The sequence below is a fragment of the Schistocerca gregaria genome, chromosome 3 (genome assembly GCF_023897955.1).
Source record: "Schistocerca gregaria isolate iqSchGreg1 chromosome 3, iqSchGreg1.2, whole genome shotgun sequence".
Classification (NCBI taxonomy): domain Eukaryota; kingdom Metazoa; phylum Arthropoda; class Insecta; order Orthoptera; family Acrididae; genus Schistocerca; species Schistocerca gregaria.
The window spans coordinates 741,123,295-741,144,172 of NC_064922.1; the positions used below are offsets into that span (position 1 = coordinate 741,123,295).

A 20,878-nucleotide genomic window follows, 5' to 3' on the forward strand; every position below is an offset into this window, starting at 1 on the left:
TAATCTTCCCCGAGGTTGGCATGTACCAGTTTTTCCATTCATCTGTAAAGAATTCGTGTTAGTATTTTGCAGCAGTGGCTTATTAAACTGATAGTTCGATAATTTTCACGTCTGTCAACACCTGCTTTCTTTGGGATTGGAGTTATTATATTCTTCTTGAAGCCTGAGGGTCTTTCACCTGTTTCATACATCTTGCTCGCCAGATAGTAGAGTTTTGTTAGACCTGGCTCTCCCAAGGCTGTCACTAGTTCTAATGAAGTGTTGTCTGCTCCCGGGGCCTTGTTTCGACTTAGGTCTTTCAGTGCTCTGTCAAACTCTTCTTAGATCAGATTAAATGTAATGCTTGCATTCAAAAATGTTGTCAGTCACGTGTCTTTTTGACACTGAGAGATTACTGATTAGTGCTTCAATTAATGTCCAGATTCCCACACTTCCTGGCATTATCATCACTTTTCTCCATAAATTTTTCAGTAGCTTCCTTAGCCGTCCTGAAGGCTATAAGTGCTCTCGCCAAATTTCTAGCACAACCTAATAAATGAAACACCAGAGATTGGAGTGCTAGTCAATTTAATCAACAGGAACAGTAGCCTGAATTTCCTTGACAGCTGAAATTTCAAAAATCTGGTGATAACCAGTTTAGCTGAAGATGTGTCTCATTGTTTAATTCAGCATGACATTTTTAACTGTTTTAGATCCTGTAGAACTAGAGTATTTTTCATGTTTAGAATTGTTAGTATACTTTCTGTTTTCAAGAGTGCAAATGTTATTCCACAACATTGTGAACATTTTCAAATTTTGGTTCTTAGATGGCTGCCATTTTGTTATTATATACCTGTTGTAACAAATGCGTGTTAACATGTGTAGTTGCCAGTGGGCTAACATGTACAAATAAGTGTATGTAGAGTTGACTCCTTACAGTACCTTCAAAAAATAGTTTTGCAACATGTATACAATCGTAATAGCATCACCTTTAAAGTAACAAACTAACTTTAAAAAACTTATAATGCCAAATGAAACACAATGTCACTTTCTCCTTCTGCTACTCGCCCCTCTCCTTCCACTAACATTTCACTAATAATAATTTTAATAATAATAATAATACTTTTCCCATCTCCTGTTCCTGTTCTCCACTCCCATCTTCCTCTTCCTTCTGCTTTCATCCTTCCCTTCTCCGCCCTCCTTGCTGAGCATATGACCCCCCCCCCCCTCCCCTCCCCCCCCCCCCCCCCCCCCCCCACACACACACACACACTTTTTCTTATCATTCTTCCTGTTTTTATTTATTTACTTTTTTCATGTATTTGTCAGCAGCAGCCAGTTTGAAATCCAGTGTTTAATGATACATTATATTATGCAAATGATACATTATATTATGCTATTTCCCATCCATCTTCTCAAATAATCTATCTGAACCTCTGTTCTATACAACATAGTTCATCCTCTAGCAATACATATGCCCATCAGCAATTCCGTGAAACACTGATGATCTGTAAGCTGCAAGTGATAGCTGCTATAGTTCACTAGTTTCTTTTTCTGGATTGTAATTGCTTTTATGTAGTGGTTAGCAGGAGATTTTTTTATAACTTTTGTACACATTCATAACTAGGTTGAAAATTATTGTGGAGGATATTCATGTATGTGGATATGCCATGTTATGTGTATTTCACCGTAATGTTCCCTTCTACACACATACTTTAAATCCACAGGTGTGGCTTTAAACATCAGAGCAAAGATATCTACAGCTCGGATTCTTGCTGTACTGGGATCTGTGTTGGAAGTAGATCACTGCCAAGTGCTGGACACCTTGGCAACCTCACTTGCTCAGAGTAAAGATGATGATAAAGTGATAGAAGACACTGAAAAACTGAAGGAACAGGAGAAACTTATAGCAGATACACAGACATTGTTTGAGGGGCAGCAGACATGTCTGGAAATTTTGACAAATATTTGCTCTGGTGATGGTATGTTGAATTATTTTACTTTGTTTGAGTATTTTTGTAGTATGTTTAGAATTATTAAAAATATTATATTATTGGAATGTAAAATTGTCTTTCTCTGTAAGGATAGAAATGGGACTTGCTTTGTAAAAGAAATATCCTCTGATCAAAGAAAGAAGAAAGCTGTGTGTGTGTGTGTGTGTGTGTGTGTGTGTGTGTGTGTGTGTGTGTGTGTGTGAGTGAGTGAGTCTCGTGAACAATGTGCCCCAGATCCTCTGGAGGGAAGGGGAAAAAATACAAAGTAATATGCCTGTTGTCACAAACGTTGTACAGTAAAAGCTTGATTCATTGTTATCTCTTACATAAAATTGTTTTTATAAGGAGGCCTTACTGTTAGTGGGTGGATACTATGCTGTGTAACCCAAAGATACGATGCTTACGCTGTGAAATATACTGGGTATGTGTTGGTAGGGGAATTCTGATGAATCAGCCACTATTTAACGTTGACATCTCTGTCGGTAACAGTAATAGTTTTAACTAGAGGCAAAGTGGTGTTCATTTGTCCATGAAATGTTCAGAAAGTGGTCACACCACCATAAGTACATTTGGAAGAGAAGAGGTATGCTGGATTAAACTTTCCAAAAGCTGCCAGAAATGAGTCTGGGTGCATTATTTTTCTGATGCAACAATGGATCTGTCCACAGGGTGGCAAAAACTAGTGATTTTCCAGAGAAATCCCATATCAAGATGTGTGATTACATTTCTTCTCTACCCAAAGTAAATGGAAACCATATTTAGAAGTCCCAGGAAGTGAAATTTTCATACTTGCGAAGAATTTCTGTTCAACCCTTCCAGAGAAGCTATCGAGTAGTATTTAGTAAATGACTGCACTAGTGCATACAAACAGAGACAATTAGCAGTGAGGGTCTTCTAATTACTTGTAATTTTATTTTGAAAAATCTGTGAATGAAACTGTACTATTGTACTGATATTTATCAATTGAATTTTCTCTCCCACTGTGTCTGCAATCAAAATAAAATAATGATTAATGCTCTCCAGCTATAGTCAGGACTGTACAGTTAATACAAACATTCAAGAATGTGATTTTCGTGTGTATCATCTTTTATGTTAATGCTGTTTATTTCCAACAAATCATCTCCAGTCAAAGTTTGTTCCATTATTGGAGAAAGACCAGTCTCCCTCCTAACAGTTTCTTTGCTTAGAGTATGCAAATGTTTCTTCCACAGTTTTGTTGAAAACTGCAGTAGCCATTTTCTGCAACTGTCACCTGCAGTCTCTGTAATTGCCTTTGCACTTAAAATAGATGGAAAAAAAAACAATTACTTTGTCTTCATTACTTCCAGAGCATTTTTCATTATTTTAGACATTCTCAATCAGTGCCTTTTCAGGCTTGAAATTGCATTCATCGTCTCAGTTATGAAGCAAATTTTTTTTATACCCCTAACTAAATTTTAGAACCACAAAAATGTAAAATTAGTGTTTTGGAATAGAAAGATTTTGCATTACTTTTTCAGCACTTTTGAGTGTTTATTTAGTCAGTTGACCGAAGTTAATTAAAAAGGCGGACAGTGCTGAACATTCATATGACATGTAATACACTCTTGATTATTTCAGGGATAAATGATTAATTATTAAAAATTAGTTAATAGAATGTCATAATTAACCACAAATTAAACTGATGAAGTTATTTTCAGCATTGACCTCGGAATTGTAGCAGTCACTCGCTTGAAAATGAATCCCCCCCACCCTTGTACATACATGGATCATATCTCCGAGACTTATCCTATATTAGTGAACAATGGTGTTATCAAGAATAATACAGGATTTTGCAACTCATTGTGGGCTCATAGGTGTGCATCATAAACACGAAAGAAGAAACAAGGTATTATTTTTAAAAATCCAACATGAATGCTTAGGGTACAAAATTCCATGGAGAATTATGTCAAACAATCTAATATCTGCAGAAGAATTAAATGTGAGCAATGTACGCTGTGTGTCTTCTTTGGAGAAAGAACTTATTGCATTACATCATAGACAGTAGTTATGCACTTTACTGTTTTTTATTTGCACTCAAATGGTTTGCAGTACCTTGTCAGTCATAAATGAAGTGGTGGAACAATGTTTCAAAGTAATAACATGTTTTAAATGAATATGAAAATTCCTGTAAGTGTCTTTCACGTGTAAGAGCTCAATAAATTGCACCAGATTTAGAGATAGACCACAGAAGATGGATAAGTTTGATAACTAAAATTATAGGAGTCAGTGACTGCCTGATGCTTACCTTGAGAAGGAAAATTTTAGTTATACCGATAGACACATTCAGAAGCAGAAAAAAATTATTGTTTAACTTTTGGAACAGTTTGTTTGTTCTTTGGGGGGGGGGGGGGGGGAGATAAAAAGTTCAGGAGTAAATCCAGGCCATTCATTTCCCATTTGAAAGAAAGGATCTCTCTGGATAAGAGAAGTATCTGGATGAGAGGTCTAGGATTGAATGGGAGGAGGGGGGTTGGGATTTTGAGGTTTTGGAGCTTGATTGGTCTTGGATGGGAGATATTCTGGGATTGGGAGATCCAGTATGGAGGCCACACTGGGCTTGGAGGAGAGGAGAGCAGTGGTTGGCAGCAGTGTTAATGGACAATGTTCGTGAGAGAGAAAAATAGCTTCCTCACGTGGTGTGAGGCATTTTGCCAAGGTTATGGCTGTATCAAAGGAAGTCGCAATTTGTGTGCCAGCTGATACAGGTACCAAGATGTGCAAGGTTTTAATCAGAAGCATGATGTATTGGGAGTGGTGTTTGGCAGAGGCTATGTATAGACGAACAAGGTGAATAAGGACTGGTGATTGATTGTTTGGAGTTTGAGAAATGGATTGGAATTGGAGATACCAAGTTTTAAAGTAAGACCTTTAAGAGAATACCAAAGGTAGGCTTACCATACTCCAAGAGCAGTCTGGACAGTCCTAATTTTTAGAGCTTTCTGGTGTTGCAAAAATCTATGGGGTTTGATATTTGTTTTAGATCTTTATCTTTGACATCGTGTCTTCAAATATTCTCATATGACCGTGCCTCTCAGCCATTCTTGGAGCGAGTGCTGACCTTGATGAAAGTGCGTGTTTAATGTTAACCTTCAGTAGGAATAAAAATTTTTTTTAATTGTGCAATGTCAGTAACAATGAATGTGTTTATACCTCTCTGTGTACTATAGAATTTTAAGTTGCACTTAAACGGAAGGGTAATATTGAAGACCATGTGCAAATATCTAAACATAGGAGAGCTTCACCAAATAATTTTTTAAAGCCAAAGAGGGGAATAACAGTGATCTGGAGTGTTCTTCTAAAGGGCCTATATTTTCATACCATATTGCTAGACACAATGTTGTTTTCAAAACATCCGACTGCACAGTTCAACTGGTTAAAAAGTTACATGACCAAAATGTTTCTCTGCTAGACCCAAAGCAGTTATTGTTAATATTATTTCGCCATTTTGAAAATGCATCGCATTCTTTGGAAAACAGTTTTGTAAGTGTAATGATGAAATAGCTTAAGCAGATGTGAAAGAAAACCTCTTCACCTTGTTGTAACATACTTCAGACTAGAGGAGGGATTCCAAGTTAATCTCTGAAATGTTGGGACTAATAACCTCAAACGTTTAGTCCCATAGTGCTCAGTCATTTTCTTAAATGTCAGTGAAATGTCAGGTGAAACTACTCAGATTTTGGCTCTGTATGTTTTGCAGTGTTCAAAAAAATACAAACTTAAAGAAAATGTAGTTCGTTATACTACGGATTTCTTTCCCCTCCCCTCCCCTCCCCTCCCCTCCTCTTCTCTTCTCTTCTCTTCTCTTCTCTTCTGTAGATAACACTAACGGCAATTTTAGTGGTGTTCAGAGATATAATTAAAATGAACAACCGAACCAATTCTGAAAGGGGCTGTGTGTAGAGAAAAATGCAACTGAATAAATAAACTTTCATCTTTCAGTAAACTGACAAAGGTTTTAGCTAATTTCAGAGCCATGTCTTGGGTTGGGCTGAGAAAAATATGGTAGTGTATTGTGGGTTGGACAAAAAAAAAAAAAAATTTGGTAAGCCTAATCAAGGGTCAGTCAGAAATAGAGGAACAGTGTTTGGGACCATTGTGTAATTATGGGAGAGCATTTTTGCTGAAGGGTGTTGAGGTACAGGGTTAGGGAACACTGAAGGCACCACTATGAAAATGAAACCGGAGAAAGGTAAGAGACTCTGTGCACTGAAAATAAGTTGCTGGAAAATATTAAAGTAATTTTACAAAAAGAGTGTGATAGAATACATCATAAAGATTGCTGAATGGATAATAATACTGCATGGAGATGGGTGAAGGCTGCCCTCCCCCCCCCCCCCCCTCCCCCTCCCGACGCGCGCACGCGCGCGCACACACACACACACACACACACACACACACACACACACACACACACACACACACACACAGTATCTGGCTGCCAAAGTGTGTGTGTGTGTGTGTGTGTGTGTGTGTGTGTGTAACCTCCATGAGTTGGCATCCAAGTGTGGAGTATCATAGTGCGTCACTGAGAAAATGCATGGACTATGACAGTGCTGAATGAAGTCACAGCAGGACAGGTGATGTTTAGAGAACTTGCCATAAATGTCATAAGCCGAATGACGATCTCAAATAGTACAGGGCTCGTATGTTGAGATGCAGTATGAGCATTTGTTAAATGGAGGAGTGTGTTTCATTCCTTTGTAGAGAGTTAAAAGTTAGTGAAGTGTGTCTGACTATAGCACAGTGTAACTGCAGCAGAAATGGATACCAATTAAAGTGCACTGACTCAGACTAAAAACATAATTTATTTACAGGTGCAGCAGTTCATAACTTAGATAACAAATAATTTGATTCTGAACACACAAATATTAAAAGGGAAACTCTGCAATTAGAATATGGACTTAAATGCAAAGCTAAATGCAAACAAGGCTGAATTAACAGTAGATCTAAAGCAATTAAATACACAGATATAAACATTCGGTGTTAGATTCTATACTAATAATCCAAATATGTATGCTAAGGAGTTAGATTTGAAAAGGCTCTTGCAGAGACAAAGGAGCAGGCAGTGATTGAGCTTAAGGATGAATTAGAGATCACTAGAGCTGATTTAAAGAAAAAAATAGATGAGATGGTTCAAAAGTTAGAAGAGCATTTTGCAGTCTCTCTCAAGGAAAAGTTAGGAATAAATAATAAATATCTGAACCAGAATCTGCCGTTTTGACTTTAATACGGGGTTACATGGCGAGATCGTTAACCAGTGTGACTTGGTAAGGAATGGGGTTAATGAACAATTTAGAGACCTGAATAAAAATTTAAAAATAATTACAGATAAGAAGAATTAGTCTACAGCTTTTGGTAGGAAGAAACCTAAGCAATGAATATTACCATTTTAAACAGGTTACCTTAAAAAAAATACCTTTGTAGAAAAACAGGTTTAATTAAACAACTTTTCATTGAAATGTTCTGATTTTATGGATGTTCAAAACCTTACTGCACCAGAACGAGGGTCTTCTTTAACATCATCTCTTTCCTGTGGTCTCGTCAACTGCCTGTATCTTGGATGCATTTGTCAATGCTGCATCAGCCCTATCGACCTGCTCCCTGTCTAGGACTCTCAATGTTTGTAATGTGTGCATCCCTGGATTCATCCCTAAAAGCTGTAATACCTTCTCTTTCTCTTCATCCCCCTTATCATATAGGATTGGTGCATAAGTTCATTGAGTTTTTCTGTAAATTTAATAAACTCAACAAATACACATATCAGAGACTTTAATCATCAATAATATATTCTCCTTCATTATTTACAACTGTCTGCCAATGCTGGGCTAACTTTTCAATCTTGCACCTGTGGAAATCACATTGTTTTGAGACAAAGACCTCTTTGAGCCATGTTTGGAGTTCATTTTTGTCCAGAAAGGAAGTTCTGTGAAAGTTGTTCAATAGTGCTTGACAAATATGAAAATCTAAGAGCACAAGATCAGGTTAAAAAGGTGGATGCAGAATGACTTCCCAATCTGCCTCCTGTATAGTGTTTTTGTCAGTCTAGCAGAATGTGGGCAGGTGTTGTTATGGAGTAGCATCACGCTGTCTTTCTGGTCATTGTTCTTGGACTCATATACAAAATGTCTCTGTTGTGTACAGTAAATGTCAGCAGTGACAGTTACACCTTAGGAAAGCAATTCGTAGTACACCATACCATCGCTGTTGCACCAAATGCATAACATTGTCTTTTGTGAATGTGCCCAGCTCTTTGTACAGGGAGTTGCTACTTTGTTTGGGCTCAGCCGTTCCTTCCTTTTCCTTATGTTAACATCACCAGTAATGATATAGGATAGGAATGGTCATTGTTGTTTGTGAGCCAATTAGTGACAAGCAGGCAGAGATGCACATGTAGCCACAAGCTGATTTTTGTGATTTGTGCTTGAAGCAGGTGGTAACCAAATACCCAGTTTTCGAACCTTCCCCATTGCATGCAAATATCGCACAATGGTGGAAGGATCACACCATAGTACATCACATTTGCCAGTTCTCAAGCACACTGAAAGGGATCATTGTGGATTAATATGTTTATATGATCCTCATTAAGCCCTGAAGGTCTTCCTGAAAGTGAAGACTCACTAATGTCAAAATGATCCTTGTTAAAATGAGAAAACCATTTTCTTTCTGTGCACTGTTCAATGGCGATATCCCCATACATGGCGCAAAAGTTTATGGTTGCGTCCGTTGCTGTCATTGCTCTACTGAACTCAAAAGGAAGAGTATGTCAGAAATGTTTGGTTATGTCACCTTTTCACTCCATTTTCTAGCATACACAGCTCCACTCACTATCTACAAATGACAAAATGACAATTGATAAATAAACCCTTAGCAACTGGAATACCAACATGCGAAACAAAAATGCTACACAGTTATGCACCAACCTAATGATATAGACCAGCATCATTTGTTGCTAGCTGAGTAGTTTCAGCACCACAGAATGTAGTTTTGGGGCATCACAGCCAAATATGACTCTTTAAAATTTCATTACGGTTCAGTGTCTCTCTATGTAAACATTTTTCTACAAGTCTCGAATATGTGAGATCTATATATACAGGTTTAATCTCATTTAAGGGTGCAGAGGATAAGATATTTTTATGGCTGTATGTTTCACCAGTTTCCTTATATCACATGTCCCTTTGGGGCATAACATGTGCTCATTGGTAGGTAGCTTGTGTAAAAATGTGGTCCAAAGTGCTGGTTTTACAGAATCTACACTTTTTGTGTTTTCTCAGAATGCTTCTCCAAAATAAACTTGCCCTGTGTCTATTTCCTTCCCTGAAAGCCTGCCTTTCCCACCCAACATAGCATTCCACGTGAGAAAAATATATCTAAAAATAAAGATGTGGGTTTTAAGGGAGAGGGTAAGGAGTCATTCCAATCCCGGGAGTGGAAAGACTTACCTTAGGGGGAAAAAGGGACAGGTACACACACACACACACACACACACACACACACACACACACACACACACACACAAGCACCTTCTTCCTTCCTACTGTTAAAGAGCACTTCAGGGATGGCAATTGCACCTTTCAACACGATCGAGCACCTGTTCATAACGCATAGCCTGTGCCGGAGTGATTACACGACAATAACATCCCTGTAATGGACTGGCCTGCACAGAGTCCTGACATGAATCCTGCTGAACTCCTTTGGAGTGTTTTGGAACACATACCTCGTGCCAGATCTCACCGACGGACATCAGTACCTCTCCTCTATGCAGCACTCTGTGAAGAATTGTCTGCCATTCCCCAAGAAACCTTCCAGCACATGATTAACCGTATGCCTGCAAGAATTTGAATCTATCATCAAGGCTAAGGGTGGGCCAACACCAATTGAATTCCAGCATTACCAGTGGAGGGCGCCACAAACCTGTAAGTCATTCTCAGCCAAGTGTCCAGATACTTTTGATCACGTATTGTATGTATGTGTGTATGTTCCCCATCTTCTAAACCACTGTACCAATTCCAACAAAACTTGGTACACGCATCCCTTACTGTCAGGTATCAAGTGCTATGGGGTAAGAACCACCTGCCTATCATAGTTAGGGAGATACGGTGTGATAAACACTGGGATGTGTGAAAAACTGCCTTATCACACATGATGATTAAATTGATTACTTCTTTGCTAGTAACTGGATTTGCAAAATACTTCAGTCAGTTTCCACATGTGCCACTGATTTACCTATACGAATATATCATTTTATGATACAGTCCAAAAGATAAGACATCATATTAAAGTTTAAGATGTGCAAAAAAAAATGTCGCATCATATAGGAGGTTTAATACCTTCATTTTTTACTGCTAAGACAGTACTCCTACAGTCAAAACAACTTAAGGAAATCCCTGATGCCTGGCAGTGCTTTTGACTGGTCTGAACTCCAAAGTGCAAAACAGCCATAGACGAAAACCGTAACTGTCTGTAGAGCAAAGAAGAGGCGTTGCCATAGATATGTTTACAAAATTGTGTTGTAGACTCGCAGAGCAGCTGCACTCTTATGTACAGAGTAGGATCATCTCACACTGAGTCTACTGCATAATTTCTAAGGTGTTTTAATGAATAAATGCAAATGAAATTTTTTTTTATATTACAATACAAACACAGTTAATTTTTTTCCGTTTCTAATAGGAAATTGCCAAAATTAAACTCTGGCAGTGCTAGGTTTGCGGAATAGTTCTCTATAATTTCTGTATTTCCACCAATGCCGCACTCACTCTGTTATAACTGTGAGTTAATTTTGTAGCATAAACTGTTAATATCAGTCAGTCTAAACCCAGAAGATTCTTGTTCATGTGAATTATTGAAATGCAACAGCAAATTAATGTATATCATCTCTCATTAAGGGAACCCCAGATGTATCTTGGATTGTATCATCATTAGTAAAACAATTCTCAACAAGCCTGTGTTTCTTCCATTGTTAAGGTCATAATTGTGACTTTTGCATTTGATAACATACTCGGCAAACCACCGCGAAATGAAACTTCCTGACAGATTAAAACCGAGTCTCAGTCCAGCACACAAACTCGGAGCCATTGCCTTTGACGGACAATTGCTCTACCAACTTAGCTACCCAAGCACAAATCGTGACCTGTCCTCACAGCTTTCAGTTGTGCCAGTATCTCGTCTCCTATCTTCCAAACTTCACAGAAGCTCTCCTGCAAACCTTGCAGAACTAGCACTCTGCAAGAAGGTAGATGAGGAGGTACTGGCAGAATTGAAAGTAATGAAGATGGATTGTGTGTCATGCTTGGGTAGTTCAGTCGGTAGAGTACTTGCCCACAAAAGGCAATGAAACTGAGTTAGAGTCTCGGTTTGGCACACTGTTTTAATGTGGCAGGAAGTTTCATATCAGTATTGTACCTCCACATGCTAATGTGTGCGGCTATATGAGTAGGTCTTTTAAGAGCACTCCAGTATGCTTAGCAAGTCATTTGTGTAAATCAAGAACAGGAGTTAACCAGACAGTGAAATTTTCAGAACACTGTAATTAATATTTCTGTTTTAAGAATTTAGTTTTATTTTTGTCATATGACCCTTTTCTGTTACAAGGGAATGTCTTTAATTGCATACCATTTTAGTTTCCTAATTAGAATTTTGTGATCCAGGCAATCTTAATACTTCACTAGGACACAAAAAAGTCAACAGGATCATTTCTCTTGTTTAGTTCTACATAACTGTGTTTGGAAAGTCATGTATTATTCTGCCATAGGAAAGCCTTGGTGATCCTGGACAGAGCTGCTGTTCGGTAATTTCCAGAATAGTTGTTAAGTTTTCTTTTGTATACTTTCTCAAAAATTTGAGAACATGTGAAGCAGGGAGATGGGTGTATAATTAATAAATATGTGATTCTCCACTTTCGTAACCAGGTATTACTACTGAATACTTCAGTCTTTCAGGTACGCTCATCTACTGGTCACAAAGGTAAGCCCAAGGGAGCTGCAACTAAGGTACACGTCCGTGCTCCAGCCAAAGTGTCAAAAAAATTTTAACACCGTGTAATGTTGGCATGTTTCGCATTCAAACTTTGTTCTGACTCTCATTTATGTTACAGATGATGAAGATAGTACAATGGAAGTTGACTCTTCTGAAACAAGTGATAATATTTTGAGTGACTCGAGTATCCCAGATGATGAACCTCCATCTTACGAAGCATCTGTTGTGACTTTATCTGCAGAGGTAATATTTATTAAAGGTTGTTGTTTGAGAGACTACACTTCACAGTAAGTAGGTATTTTGCCATATTAATTCTGAACTAATATACCAAAGCACGAGAGTCAGGTCTTATACTTTGATGGCAATCTGACCTTTTCAAGTTGTTTATGTCCATTGTGCAGACCAGAAGTAAATCAAATAATCAAGAACAATTGGAAGGCTGTTACAAATTATGACTGACTCAGCATGTGCTGTAGCAATGCAAGAGAGGGCAATGACAACTAATTGAGGGGAGGGGGGTTGGAAGAACCATTGTTCTAGTTCTCAAGATGGCTATGACTCTCCAACTTGGCAATGTGGGTTCATGTGGATAGCAAGGGCTACGGGGGTCAGTCAGAGCTGAAGGTGGCTGCAGCAAGACAAGCAGCATGCATGTCAGCTCTTCATTTCTCCAGCAGACAACGGCAGTCATAGGTATGTGCTCTCATCCTGGCATCAATCCATGGTATCCATGCTCCAATGAGGTGTTTAGTTGCTGATCTGGCAGCCCATGGTGAAGTTGCCGTGTTGCGGCGTGGCATTGTGGTGTCTTGGCAGTGTTAACAGGGACCAAGAGCTAAGTCTGCAGCTGGCGGTCAGGGCCCCTCATTATCCATTGGCATTGGCCAGTAAAACCAACAGTGCTGGATGGCACCACACAGGCAGGGTGGCACAGTGCTTCTGAACTCAGGATCTCAGTGTGCAAGAGGCAGGCTGACAACGATGGCTGTGCATGACTGCTGGAGAAGACAAGCACCATCATGGCCTCAAACCTCTCCTTGCATCTAAAAACCATTCCAGTGACTCATATAGTGTAGGCTTTCACAGCCAGCGTTAACTTCACTCAAAACTTTCAGGCTGACAGGAAGTGGTCAATATGTAAATCTTTCGCTTAACATTTCATCTCTGGCTGTGGGAGACATCCTCATAGGTGAAGCAGCCTGACTTCTGAGGATGTTTCCCACAGCCAGAGATGAATCAGCCAGTGAATGTTTTTCATATTGACCCCAGCTTGTTAGCGCGGAAGTTTTAAGTGAAATGCGAAAGCACAAAAAGCAGTTCATACAATACAGATTAGCCAAGTTGTCATAGAACACAAGGTACATAGCTGTGTGAACTCTGTGTAGAGAGCAGGTTTATTGCCTATCAGCTGTGAATTGATTGGTCAACATGATCTTCATTGTCACAAAACCTGCAGTAGTGGAACTACAGCTACAGCTACTCCTGCTTGTATTCTAGTCAATCTGGCTTCCTGAATCTTTGCCTATAGACTGTTGTTGCTGTTGCCATATTCAAACTTGGCCTTAACACCATGGTTTTTGAATGCAGTCATATGTCTTCACAAGTGTCACTAACCATCTCCATATCTGTATTGGCACTATGTGTGGGGTCCTAGAAGTGGCATATATGAGCATACCACCTGCTTCATACCATGACCATCATGATCATTAATAAGGTCCAGGCAGAATGGCTCAATCCGTAATAGATCTTGCTCAGTGGAGCCATACTTTGATGGCTGCCATAGTACTGTACCTTGACTCCGTGGCAGGCGCAGCCTGGCTAATGTGTTTGGTTAGAGCCTCTGTCTACAGCAAGTAGTGTCTAGTCCATTATTCCAGTCACAGCATGTGATACTGTGGTATGCAGCTGCTGTGGCATCAGTTGAAGACCCTGGAGTTGATTTTCATGCAAAAGTTCTGCCAAGATTTTAACCCCAACAGAGCTACAACTAGTAAAATACAGTCATTGTTTTGTGAGAAGTGGTGGGCTACAGTACTTTTTTCATGTGAACTCCAAGACCTTGATGAATTTTTGTGTGTCTCCATTCAACTGTAGATGAAATGAGACAGTTAGAAAATATTGAATACTTTTTTAAGAACCAAGATCCATAAACACCTTTGAAGAAAATCAGACAGCTGTCTATAATTATTACTGTAAGGAACCTATTACAAGAATCCTAGCCATTGTGTTAAGCAGTGACTTTGTCAACATTAAGCCTAATTTTGTACACATGGGGAAACTTTGAAATTGAACCTGTCCCAATTAATCACATTGTACTGAGAAATTGACGTACATAGTGTCCTTGCAAAAGTCACCAGTTTTGGTCCATTGTGACCATGGGGAGAATATTCAAAATATGGCTGCTTGCTCCCTAACACTGCACACATGCATTCGTGACCCATTCTGTGTCGCTGTCTATTTCATGTCATTAAATGTGACATGACATTACTTTAGACCCTGAATATCCACTATGTAGGAGTGCAAGTACTTTCTTCTGGACTGCAGGAGAATGCAGTTTGAGCAAGAAAATCATCTTGTGGTTTGATAAGAGAAGTGCTGTAGCTAGCATTTCTCTGCCAAATGAAGTAGTTTTCCGAAAGCCAGATCTTTTTAGGACTCTGTGCGTTTTAGCAGAATAATTTGCCCATGTTATCTGGTAGGAACTGTAGATTTATTGTATATATTGACATGTTGAACACAATTAAATTAACTGTTTTAGTATACAGTCCACAGAATAAAGAATAACAGCATCCATAGCAATGCAAAATATGTATACACAATCAAGGCATAGATTCTAAAATCTCACTCTCCCACCAGAATCATACCTTAAAAAAAAACCTACTTTTTCAGGCCAAACTCCTGTAGCAGCAGACGATGGTGAGGCTTGCCACAGGCTTTGTCATAAAGTCTGGCAGCATCTGGTCTGGATATAAGTGCTCCACAGTGACTTGGGCTGACTCTACTTTTTCTCTTATAAAGTGGTGTTTTGTGTCTCTATGTTAAGTTCAATTCTTGTAGCTACTAGGCTTAGATAATTTAATTTCTGCTTTGTTGCCACATAATAGCTTGATAGGCTCCTCCTTGGGGTCTGGAGATACTTCATTGTCGAAGCTTTGAAGCCATAGAGCCTCCTGACAGGCTGAGGTCAGGGTCAAATATTCTGCCTCAGTTGTGGATAAGGTGAGAGTTGGCTGTTCCTTTCTCTGCCAGGATATTACTGCTCCTTGATATTTAAGACGTACGCAGTTGTTGACTTCCTGTTATTATGGTATCCAGCCCAGTCTGCGTCACAGTAACCTATTATGCAGCAGTCCTCTACTTTTGAAAATAGTAGCTTCATATCCTTCTTTCCTTTTAGAGATCTGAAGATTCTTGACTGCTTGCCCGTTTGGTATGCCCAGATTGTTACAGAAATGACTATCAATTCCTGTTGAATAAACTAGGTCTGGTCTTTTTCCGATCTGAGCATACATTAAACTTCCTATTGCTTCATGATAGGGTATGTTCCTCATAGCTTCTTGCTCCTGTTCTGTTTTTGGACTTGTGTCGTAAGTGAGCATTTTGTTGTCTAGTGGTGTGGGTATTGGGTTATACTCTTTGTTGGTAAATATGTTGAGAATTTGCTCCTCGTAATGTGTCTAGTCTATCTGTAGGTAACCTACTTGGAAGTTCTTAGAAATTCAGATATTTAAACAATTTGTATCTTCACCAAGATCTTTCAGCTTAAATTTTTCTCTTAAACTGGTTTTGTAAACTTCTTTCCCTTGTGGATTGTTACTGAATATTAGCATAACACTCACATAAACAGCAACTATTAAAATTTCTGAAACTTGATTTTTGTAATAGACACCAGGATCAATTGTTGATATCTTGAAATTTAGATTCAACAGGGTACTATCTAATTTCAAATTCCAGCAGTTCCTTAATCCATCTAGTGTCTATTTTAGTCGTTTAATACTAGTACAGTAAAACTTTACTCAAAACTGAATTGTCTGGGACTAAAATAATTTTCCCCGTTGGACAAGTTTCCAGATTACACAAAACTTGTTTGGGTACTTAGTTTGTCGGGTGTTGTGCACAAAAGTACAGCTAAAATTTTTAATTATGCATATCAGTAGACATTCATTTACTATATATTGGACAATAGAACACTGGAGTATTACACAAATTGATAAATAACACGGCATTTCTATATTTTTACTCTAACTTTAAATTCGTTTATTGTTGTATGTAAATACATATTATTTCCATGTTTATTTGCTTTACATTTCACTTTTTTCGCCACATATAAAGGAGGGAAAATTGTTTTAATTTCCTTTTCAAAATTGTTTTTTCTAGGCAATTTTGTGCACAACACAATTGTTCCTACAAGTTGCGAGACTTTGTGTGTGTCGCAAATTGCATAACATCGTTTATGCATGTAGTGGCTTTTTCAGGCGTATTAATTTTTCCAGGAACATAATTTTGTTCCTCTTGTTCTTCCATCGTTTCTTAATCATAATCATTATACTCTGTGTTGTGAATTTCTGTTAAATCTGTTGAAGTGAAAGTGGAGTGAGTTGACAGAAAGTAGTCACTTCGAATGTAATCACCTGCACTACATGAAATATTTTGCATTTTTATTAATTCAGCAATTGCTGCTGCATTTTCTTGAGCTTCGATGGCCACAGAAGCATCTTGTTCTTGATCCCCAAACTCCACTTTATTGAAGCACTTTGTGACAGTTTGGGGTTTTATTTCCTTTAATGTCAAGCCAATGCAATTTACTGCATCCAGAACAGAAACTGACCATGCAAGAGCAAACACACTTTTGGCTTCTTCAACACTAAGATTAAGGGATTGCATTAGTAATCACCTATAATGAAACTTGAAAGTGTATATAACTCCCAGGTCCATGGGTTGTGTGAGGCTGCTTCAACCTGGAGGCAACCAAGCCAATTTCACACTTGATAACATTACTTTCGGCTGTCAGGTGGCATTGTCTAGGAAAAGGAGAACTTGGCAGTTTCCTTTTCTCATTTTGACATTGATCTTATGGAAGAATGGCTGGGCTTTTTCACTCTCAGTCCACACCTTTTTATTGGTTCACCATGTGTCTAGAAGCTTACTGACATCTGTGTTTTTGAAACAATGTGATTTTGCCGGCTTTCCAATCACCGGTGGCTTCTCCATTTCACGTAACATATTCTCGCACAGCAGTAAAGTGAGTCTTTGGACATTGCTGTTGCACTTTTTACCTCGAATCGCTAGCGATTTGGAAGGCAGTGCGCAATAAATCAGTCCTGTTTCATCGGCATTGAACACGTGTTTCAGCCAACAAACAGAGCGCTGACAAACGAGCCATTTCCTTTGATGTACTGTACTGACACTGAGTGCAACTTAATCGTTGTTGTACAGAGCAGTGGCGTTTTAGGTCCACAGCAGCAGCACCATGCTGTGCTGGACATCTTTTTTTGTTTTTGCACCACTTAACAGAGGTGTTCTGTAGAGTTGTGCATAACTAATGAACTGTAATGCAGTAGTACGGTATGGGCTCTTTCCTGCATTATACAATGAATTATTAAGTATGTTCTAAGATTTGCTTTGCATTTCCGCATTAGGCTTGCTCGCTTTATACAAAAAAATCAGCATATAAAAGTGCACTTGATCAAAAGGGAGGTGGCACGGAAGGATCCGTACCACCAAAAAACTACTCTGAGAAGAGAGGATGAAGATAATATTACTTTCATCTGGCGATACATTGGCTCGGCAAAATATTGCCCTGTTATATCGGCCAGGGACGCAACTTCCCACTAGTACTGGTATAAGACCCACCACAAATCTTACAAAATAAACAACAGCAGGAAAAAAAGGAAAAATGCACCCCAAGTAATAGCACTTGTTTCCTCTGCAGTCTTGTCTTGCCTCCACAGATGCTGTTAACAGAACTACTGACAGGTCAGATCAAGGTAACTAGTCAAATTGATGCAGTTCCATTGCTTGGCAGATGAGACAATACACGTTCAAGTTAAGCCATGAAACTGCATCAACTTAACAAGTCCGCTCAGTCTGGTCTATCACTGACATATCAGTAGTTGTGTTAAGAGCACCAGTGATGCCTCGGGATGTCCCCTACCATTTGATCCTTTCATTTAGCTAATTTATGCCACAAACTTTTCTGCTCCCAAATTATATTCAGTATCTCCATCAGTTACACAATCTACTCATCTAATCATAAGCGTTCTTTTGTAGCATCACATTTCAAAAGCTTCTGTTCTCTTCCTGCCTGCACAGCTCATTGTCCCATGTTTCGTTCTGTGCAACACTGCACTCCATACAGATACCATCAGAAAAGACTTCATAACAATTAAATGTTAACAAATTTCTGTTTTTCAGTAATACTTTCGTTGCTAGTTCCAGCTTGCATTTTGTAACTTCATTCTGTACTTCAACATCATCAGTTATTTCACTGTCGAAATAGCAAGACCCATCTACTTTTAGTGTTTCATTGCACACCATAATTAGTCTAAACTTGTCTTTGTGACCCCTATTGAAATATTTAGGACACTGTAGTATATTCTTAGATTCCACACTTAATACAAATTCTTGCAAATTTGTAAGTAGCTTCAAGCTACCAGTCCAGATTTTTCACCATTGCCATGACGCTCTTCCACACTGACTATTGATGCTGACATCCTTTCATACATTCAATATCACATGTTAGTCTTATTTGGTATGGATCCCAAACACTCGAGAAATATTGGGGGATGGTTCATATGAGTGTTTCATAAGCAATCTTCTTTGTAGACTGATAACATTTTCTCAGTATCCTGTCTTCTTTACTTACAACTGATCCTATGTGAGCATTTAATTTCATATCCCTACCAGTTCGTGAACTTAGGTGACTGATTCCAGTTGTGACACTTTGACGTTATAGATAACTGAATCACGTGCAAGAAGTCTGAGGTTAAGTAAAATTGTTTGCCAGATTATTAACATACAAGTGAACAGCAAGGGCCCCAACACATTCCACGGGGCACCTGGAATTCCTCCTACATGTATCGATTACTATCCCACCAAGATAACATGCTGTATCCTCCCAACCAAGTAATTCTCAAGTCATTCAGAAAGTTCATTTGATGCCTTACACTATCGTACTTCTGTTAACAAGTTTTAGTGTCAAATGCTGTTGGAAAGCCAGGAAAAGCTGCATTTACTTGTCTTCCTTAGTGCTTTCAGTCTTTCTCAAGAATTAAATGGATTACATCATCTCAGGTATGGGCTTAGCATAGGACTCCTTACACAGGGAATTTTCACTCTGAATCTTGCAACACAAGGTTAGGACTTAAAGATTGCTAATCCACCATGCATAAGATTGGTTGAATTTCTTTCTACACTGGTTCCATTCTCTCGTAGCTGTTACTACATTAATTTTCATACTGCAGTGTTAGCTAACACACTGCAAATACCTCCCACGGGGTCCTCAACTCTCTTGTGGATCCGTACGTAGCGAGCACAGGACCCCGAGGTAGTGTGGCCCTCTTTCCTTTCCGGGCTGCATACCTTCCTTTTCCACATCCTTCCCCATCTCCCCCCCCCCCCCCCCACCCCCCCACCCACCCAGCCACCACCACCACCACCTCTTCTCTTCCCTTCCCTTCCCTTCCCTTTCCTTTCTCCCCATCTGGGAGTATGTTCAGTGCCTATGTCCGGAGATGGATGCTTGAAACTGTAAAACAGTCTCTTCTTCGCTTTCTCTGCTGCCAAGTCTCTGTCCTTCCTTTGTCCTTCTCTTTTCCTTACCTCTTCTCTTTACCCTCTTCTCCACTGCGGCCTTTCCTTTCCTTTCCTTTCCTTTTTCCTTTCCTTTCCTTTCCTTTTTCCTTTCCTTTCCTTTCCTTTCCTCCCTTTCTCTTTTTTCCTCCCTGTGCGTGTCTGAAGGCCGACCCACGCATTCCCACACGTAGCCAGTGATGGTGTAACGTGTAATTCCGCGCCCCGGGTAGACAGGTGGGACACGTACATACCCCCTGGTAAGGGCCAGGCCCAGGGAGGGGTGAACACCAAGCTGGTACCTTTCGAAAGTGCCGATTGGTCCCTCTGTCTGTTTCTTGGGAGGTGTGACCTGAGATGTGAACAATCACCTAAGGCAGGGGTGCCCTCAGAGAGGGCCCCCACAAGGAAGGAGCGCGCCATCGGAGACGCTGGTGATCATGGAGGATACTTCTGCAATGGTTTCATCATCATCCACTATGTCTGCTCACAAGCGAAAGTTAAATGAGTCTCAGCCATGGACAATTCTTCCATCAGTTCCACAGTTCCTTGTTGTTTCTTGGTCCGATGAAGGTCAAGACTTCTCCACAGTCAACCCTTTCATTATTCAGAAAGGTGTCGATGCAATTGCAGGTCCTGTAAAGTCTTGTTATGATTATGAAATGGCACCTTGTTGCTATGAACAGTCAGTGCCCTCCAGGCACAAAAATTGCTGTGTACCTCACTGCTACACACCTTCCCTGTCTGGGTGAAAGCGCACCACACTTTAAATTTGTCACGTGGGGTGGTTTATACATGCTCCCTCGACTGATTGTCTGACGAGAAAATTCAAAATTACCTGTCTGACCAGGGTGTAACGGCTGTTCATAGAGTCATTAAAAGGGTTGACATGACTTGGTTACAACCCGTATTGTCTTCTTGACATTTGACAGAGTTCAACTTCCATCGAACATAAAAGCGGGCTATGCAAGAATTTCCATTCGCCCTTACATCCCAAACCCTATGCATTGCTAATGGTGTCAGCCGTTCAATCATACCAGCCAGTCATGTTCCAATCCGGCCAAATGCGTTAAGTGTGGCAAGGATGCCCATGAGGATGCTTGTCCACCTCCATCCCCTCG

The 20,878-nt window shown here is 39.5% G+C and overlaps 1 protein-coding gene across 1 annotated transcript in view; it reads left to right on the forward strand.

The window, feature by feature from the left end:
- The window catches only part of LOC126353832 (HEAT repeat-containing protein 3), a 233,724-nt gene that overhangs the window by 161,976 nt on the left and 50,870 nt on the right, over positions 1–20,878 (forward strand). Inside the window, exons 7-8 of the mRNA XM_050002965.1 lie at positions 1,707–1,961; positions 12,085–12,209. Coding sequence (XP_049858922.1) covers positions 1,707–1,961; positions 12,085–12,209 — 380 coding nt within the window. The remainder of the gene's footprint in view (positions 1–1,706; positions 1,962–12,084; positions 12,210–20,878) is intronic.